The sequence below is a fragment of the Danio rerio genome, chromosome 23 (genome assembly GCF_052040795.2).
Source record: "Danio rerio strain M-AB ecotype USA chromosome 23, GRCz13ab, whole genome shotgun sequence".
Taxonomy (NCBI): Eukaryota; Metazoa; Chordata; class Actinopteri; order Cypriniformes; family Danionidae; genus Danio; species Danio rerio.
The window spans coordinates 7174083-7181634 of record NC_141043.1 but is presented as its reverse complement, the minus strand read 5'-3'; the positions used below and the strand labels follow the sequence as shown (position 1 = coordinate 7181634).

The 7552-nt window shown below is 35.4% G+C and overlaps 1 protein-coding gene across 3 annotated transcripts in view; it reads left to right on the top strand.

Moving 5' to 3' along the window:
* The first annotated feature begins 457 nt into the window (after positions 1 to 457).
* The window catches only part of prpf6 (PRP6 pre-mRNA processing factor 6 homolog (S. cerevisiae)), a 52307-nt gene continuing 45212 nt past the window's right edge, over positions 458 to 7552 (top strand). For 2 of the 3 annotated variants that reach the window (XR_015522646.1, XR_015522647.1), the window contains exons 1-4: positions 465 to 697; positions 5714 to 5876; positions 5965 to 6083; positions 6164 to 6242. Coding sequence is in view for 1 of the 3 variants with exons in the window: in NM_212655.2 (NP_997820.2) it covers positions 507 to 697; positions 5714 to 5876; positions 5965 to 6083; positions 6164 to 6242 (552 nt within the window). In the remaining 2 variants the exon portion in view is untranslated. Of the gene's footprint in view, positions 698 to 5713; positions 5877 to 5964; positions 6084 to 6163; positions 6243 to 7552 lie in introns of all 3 variants that reach the window. The other variant, NM_212655.2, reaches the window with a different exon arrangement.

Sequence of the window (7552 nt, the reverse complement as noted above, 5' to 3'; positions counted from 1 at the left end):
CAATAATAACAAAACTTTGGAGCAAAAATTGTTTATTAATTTAATGATAATATGCAGTATGTGAAGTACCATGTACACAAACAAAAATGGTCCAATGATAAGCCTAATATTCATTTGTTTAAAATTAAATTAAATTTAAATAGAAACCCTAAAAGACACAAAAAATATAAAAAAGCTATAAGAATGTATGCAATTTTGAAATCCTTTTCTTATACAATTTTTTTGTAATTTCTATATCCCCTGTAATTTTATTTTTTATTATTTTTTTTCTCTACTGAGTTGTTCCTTTGATGTAAAAAACATGTAAACATTGTATTCCTCATTTTTGTATATAATAATTTAAAAAATAAATAAATAAAAGGTAAATTTAGGTTAAGCTACTTCACTCTGCCAATCCTGTGAGGGCGCTGTTTTTGGCATCGACAGGTTCCAAAAGAAGACTTTTATGTTGCAGGAAACGCGACAGTGTTGTTCCGGAAGTGGAGCGTGTTGTCGTCAACGCATCGATGGCGAGCTCCGCAGCGAAACAACCCCCCAAAAATGCAAGCAAAGCCCCGTCCGGAGGGGCCGGCGGGGCTGCGGCGGGAGCAGCGGCAATGCCGCTCGCTTCTCCGCTCATGGGAGGCTTGAACAAGAAAAAGAAGCCGTTTCTCGGCATGCCTGCACCGCTGGGTTACGTACCCGGTCTGGGCAGAGGGTGAGATCCATACATTCAATATATACAGGCGGCAAAACAACACAACACGTGTTATTATTTATATTAGCATTAACTTACCTGACATTCCGACATCTATATAAATTTGTAAACATTATCATGTCTAGCTGATGTGTTGAGGCTGCCATAATTTTAGCTTGTGTGTAACGTAACTTAATATAATGTGTTCTGTCTTGATATTTTTTGACGTATTTTGACGTAATTGTGTTATTTTTTCACACATTATAATGTTTCATTATAATAATTTAATACATTATAATAATACAAATATAATGTACAAATACATTATAATAATACATTATAATAAACTTGTCACTACACTGATAATTTTATGCTATAATAATAATGCAGCAAAACATTAATATAAAATATTGTTTTAGTTTACAGTCATTGTTTCATAACATTAGATATACTGTAAAATATATAGATTGAGATCAAATTGATTTTATATTCACACTGAAATTGTTCCGAGGCGACTTGTGACATAGAGGTAAAGTTAGTTTTATATTGGGATATTGAGACATTCTCCTTAATAATACAATGTCAGAAAAGTATGTTTTGCAAATTCTAAATAGTGAAATCATATTAGCAGCAAATGACTATTAAAGTACAGTATTGTTTACAGTTAGATAGTGCTAATGTTGTTTACAAGTCATACTTGCATGCTAATTCCGATCCAATATTCAAAGTAACATTGTAAACAATATAGAGACTGCTAAATGAACAAATGTGCGAATATAAATCCAACTTTACCTCCATACTTGTGACATGCTCCCTGTATTTTTTACCATGGTACATTGAATATTGGGTCTAAAATCATATGTAAGTATGACTTCAAAACAGCATTAGCACTGTTTGTTTGACCATGAGCAATGTTGTACTTTGATAGTTATTGACTGCTAATATGATCTTACTGTTTAGTATTTGCAAAGAATACTTTTCTGAAATTATGTTAAAGACAAATTCCGAATGTATGGATCTAAAACCAATTTTACCTCAATAATTTAAAGTTTAGTCCTATGTAGGCGCACAATTTTGTATGTAGGTACAATTTTGGTTTTATATTCACAAATTCACACTTTTCCCTTCTTAATATAAGTTCAGTAGTGTATTCTTTGCACATTCTAATTAAGGGGATCATATTAGCAGCCAATGGCTATTTAAAAAGTAGAACATTGTTCACAGTCAATTGACCTTATTCTAAGATGCGAAAGTGCGCCTGTTTTTGCGATTGTCTTAGAACTTCCGATTCAGTCGCCTATGGGAGAAATGACTAGGAATAATAAACGGCAGAAAATGGCCAAACTACTTGCTCAACAAACAAATGTTTGCATGACTACACAAACCAAGTAGCATAATATAATAAGAAAATAATAAATAGTACTACTGTTGTTTGCATGTGATTTCAGACTGAATATTCAAAGTAGCAGTAAACCATATTGGGGCTTCGTCACAAATTGTCACTGTACAAAAATGAGTGAATGTGTGAATATAAAACCAACTTTACCCCAATAGCCATTAGTGTGATTTACAGTATCATGAAGGTGTTGTGGGGAAGTTTTCTGTAATAGCGTAATAACAAAAATGAGTCTACAGTTTCTAATTTCCTAGCTTCAATCTATATCAATGTTTGGAGTACATCAAATGTTTCAATCCTCAGTTCACCCAAAAATGTAAATTTCCTCTCAATCAAGTGGTTCTAACCGTTTATGAATTACTTCTGTTGACACAAAACAAGATACATTGAATAATTTGGAAATCAGGAGCTATTGATATCCATAGTTGAATCAAAAATACTATGGAAGTCAATAGAGTATATGCCGAAGCATGTTAATAGGACTTTTAATTTGCCAGTAAACTGGGTTAAGCGCTTACGGCGAATTGAATGTCAATGCAAAATCCGGTGCGTTTAAGGTTTGTTTTCTTTAAAAATCAGAGATCTCCACTAGCTGAGTGATATCCGATTTAAAGTGGGTCTCAGATTGTACAAGAAGCACTTCATTAAATTACATTTCCCCCGTCATATGTTTATAATATGAGCATTTATTTTACCCCAGTATATTCAATGTAGCTTCTCCCCTAGCCTGCCGATTCTGACGGGCGCGTGCGAGTAAACAGCTTTTTGTCTCGTTTTACGCTTGAGCAACTAAATAAATGCTAAAGTTTATTTAACTGAATGTATTTTAATGACATTGCAACATCGATGCTGTATAAGGAACCGTATAAAATGGAAAAAAGTTCACAATAACAGGTCACCGGAAGTGTATCAGCATGGGAACAGCACTAGCTCGGCATATACCCTATTGCTGCTTTTTTCCAGCATTCTTCAGAATAACTTGAACAGAAAAAAGAAACTCAGATTTGGAACAAGTGGAGAATCAGTAAATGATGACAGAATTTTTATTTTTGGGATCAATTTTTAGGGTTTTATAAACTTTTGTTAACGCCTTGGGAACATCAATAATCAGGAAGTAGTTGGATTTTTTACAAAAGTTGCCTGTGACAGCAGCAATCTGAATATTTAATATGTAACAGCATTCAAACGCTTAATAATAATGAATCATTATTCACTATTTGCTGAAATGCCCACATTGTAAATATACATGTTCATTATGTCAATATGTGGTTTCAGCATTGGCATCGACTCATCAGCAATAGTCATATCGCAGAATCTGCAATGTTGATTTGGGATTATATAGTTTAGGATTATAAATATTAAGATTTAGGATTATATAAAATACATGAGATTTGTTGAGTTTATGTACTTTAACCTTAATGGAGTAAAAGTTTTATCATTTGCACGTTTTTTTTTTAATAAAGTATTTCCAAATAGAGCTATTCAAATCATCTGGTGAAATTAGATATAGAAATTACAATATATTGCAGAAATACAAGATATTTCTCAAATATATAGAATATTATCAACAGATTTTTCCAATATCATTCAGCCCTTATTGATATATTGAATATCGTTGAAAGTCCAGGTGAAATCAAAATTTAAAATCTTTTTTTTTTTTGCTGCTGTAAATTGTTAGACTTGGGGGGAAAAATCAGTGTGTTTGTTTTGGTCATCTTCTTTTAAAAATCTGACCTTTTTTCCACTCTGGAGGGGTGTTACGTTCTTTTAGATGTTATATTAAACTAGGAGTAGATGACATAACATACAATAGTTTAATGTGTGTGACAAGCGGATGGAGAAAAAAATAAACTGAAAACCAAATCTCACTGCAATTATTTATTGCCCATACATCCAATGAAACCAGTGAAAATATATAATACAATGAAAGAAAAATATTTACAATGATTAAATGATGAATTACCTGGGGGGAGAGGAAGTACTTGAATGCGCTTAAATCAAAGAAATAAATATAACAAAACTCAGTAACTGTTTTCACCAAACTAAACTAAATATAAAAAGAAAAGCATGAAAAAAAAAACATCTTCAACATACCAAACGTCTTAACTAAACTGCTCTAACTAAGAACAAAACATGCAGAAAACAGCACATTCTCCTGAACCTAATGAACTAATACAAAATATGCATCTGAATGTTGTATTTGTATATCGCACGACTTACTCACACCTACACCTCTCCGAGGTATCACTCAAACATGTCAGTTAACAGGACAAGTTCACAAGCAAACACATTAAATTAATCTCAAACTTTAGACAAGAGCATTAAACACAATCAAAACACATTCTCTCAGACTAGCCCTCGCAAGAGAGACTGTCCTCAGAGAGACCCACAGAAAGAATAAGAGCGAGAAGTGGCGAGAAGGAAAGAGACAGAGAGATCGCCATTGCAGTTTGGGCTCGGCTTTTAAACGCTACGCCAACCAGTGATTGGTGGCGCAAACCCAGCGTCAGCAGGCAACATCATCAGCACGAAATGCGGATCCTCCAATGCCATTCGTACCTGCGACACATGCATGAAACGACAAACCCACATACAAACAAACGCACACACTTATCCAAATTACGTTCTGCAAGCGAATGTTACAAGTGGCTATCTATCACTGATGTCAGTTTGACAGCTTGTGTGAAATGTTTAGTCACGCCCCTCTAACCGTTAGTTTGCTGTCAGTCATAGATGTATACACTAGATATCGCATAGGGACCCTGAGCATGCGTCAATAGAGCCTCTACATTGGTACAGTGCTCCCAGAACAAATGTCATTCAACCGCACTAGTCAAGACAGTGTTATTATGTGAAGATGCTGGACTTTAGCGCTGTCTATGGGTGTAGTAACGACCAAACAAAGAAAACAAAGCACAAAGGCAGAACATTTCATAGGTAATATTGAGTTTTTTTTCTGTTTTTGTATGTTCTGAACTTTTGTGCTAATCAGGTAACATTATGGATGATAGTCACTTACTGCATTCACCATAAGGCAAAGCAGCTCCAACTCGCACTAAACACTCGGCTTATGCTATTTTTGTTGAATAACAAACAATGCAAAAGAAATATGACAACGAGATGCTGCGCTGCCAGAAACTGGTATTGATGTCGGCTAGTGAAAGAGTCGTTCGGTGGATTCATTCACAAACGAATCGCTCCCTCCGTCAGTATGAGGAGTGAAAGCAGGAGAGGAGGTGTGTTTCAGGACATGATTTGATTAAATTTAACAGGGAGGGTGAATAGTACATTTCTGTACACACAAACACAAGCTTTTTGTCAGGAATGCCCATGCAGTCACTGATCCATCAATGTAGAAAAATAATGTAAAATTATAATTTTCGCAATTAGAAAAAAAAAAATTACATATTCACATCCAGGAAAACTCCCGATCATAGATATATGTGTATATGTGTATATCTCTGGCTTTGGATGGCCACAGAACCTCCACTGTACCTTGGTCCCGCATTCATTTCAAAGGAGCGCTACCCTGTACCAAGATGGCAATGCAAGAAGTTTGCTCCAGTCTTCGATGTAATAAAATCTATTGGAAACCATATGCTGAATTTCTTTGTTGAGTTGTAATTCAATGTGCTCTGCAGTGCCACGGGTTTCACCACACGATCTGATATCGGTCCTGCTCGTGATGCCAATGACCCAGTTGATGATCGCCACGCACCTCCGGGGAAGAGGACGGTGGGTGATCAAATGAAGAAAAGCCAGGATGATGATGACGAGGATCTCAACGACACCAATTATGATGAGGTACATTTCGCAGGCGTCATATTGAGTTGATGTGCCAAAATGCAGCAGAATATTATTAATCTATGCCTCTATATCCTGTATCCTCTAGTTTAACGGCTATGCGGGCAGTCTGTTCTCCAGCGGGCCGTATGAGAAAGATGACGAGGAGGCCGACGCTATTTATGCTGCACTGGATAAAAGAATGGATGAGAGACGGAAAGAAAGAAGGTGAGCTTGACCTTTCTTCTGTCGTCTACACTTGCTGTTTATGTAGAGCGTTTGGGTTGATTTGACTAATGTGTCTGCAGGGAGCTGCGAGAGAAAGAGGAGATTGAGAAGTATCGTATGGAGCGGCCTAAAATTCAGCAACAGTTCTCAGACCTGAAGGTTTGTGTGGCTTTTATAAATATCAAAAAAAAAGTTGAAGAATCCTAAGATTCTTCAGAATAGTCCAAGTTTAGCGTGAAGACAAATAAAAAAGGATCAGACTATGCAACAGGTTTCCATCAGTTAAATGTTATGATTTATTTCAAAACTTGAACGAATGATCTGTCTAACTTTTACAGCATTTATCAATTAACATAGTGTAAATATTAAGGGTGTAACGATATTACAAACCGAACCAAAATATTGCGATACAGCAACCACGATACAGAGTACCGCGGTACTGTCATGCTCCTGCTTCCCATTGTTGAGGTTGACGTAACTTGTCTCTAACTAATTGAACCAATTTAAACACGTCTTTATTTATATCACGTCTTTATATTTGATTAAATTGTATTAGTAATGATGAGCTTTTGTTCTAAATATTATATTCTAAAGTTAGTATTTTCCAAGTACGTCATGTTATGTGACTTGACTGAGCGATCACTAGGCCCACACGGAATCTGCGCGCGCAGAATTCCGCAGATGTTTCGCAGATTTTCAGCAGAATTCCGCAGATTTCTGCTGATTTTTAGCCCATTATTAATTCTGTTTATTTACTTGAGTAAATGTGTAAATCAGAATTTATTCAGTTTTTATTCAGTAATTTATTACTTTTTATTTAATATATTATGGTTTTAGTTATGATACTCCGCTGGATACTCCCAAAATAATTCCGCAGAAATCCGCAGATTTTTTACCAAAATTCTCAGCTGAAATAGCAAAAAACGTCCGCAGATTCCGTCTGGCCCTGATCACACTCGGTTACTACTGTATACGCAGGATGGCTGCTTCACATAGTATTGAGATTGCAGATCCCCCAGACACAGTTAAGTCCCCTGTGTGGGAACATTTTGGCTTTCCAGTGGAGTACAGGAACAGAATTCGTGTTGTAGACAAAGCGCACGCCTATCTGTCGTAACTTTCATGAAACGTACTTATAAGGAATAGCATTTAAAAAGTGTGGTAATTTCACGATGTGAGGGTGTAAGCAAAAGACTGACGACAGAACTGCCAACAAAAGTTATTTAATGTACAAAAGTGAAACCAGAATAATGCCCAAATATATACAAAAAAGAGAAATATTTACACTAATAAAAATAATATAATAAAGGATCAAATTCAAACAAAGTATCAAACAAAAATTTGTTCAACTGGAGTAAGGGTACGATAGTGAAGCCATACAAAAGAAATAAATAAAACAATTCTAGCTCTTATTATTGCAAAGATAACATAAACATAACCTATGTCTAATAACTGATTTATTTTATCTT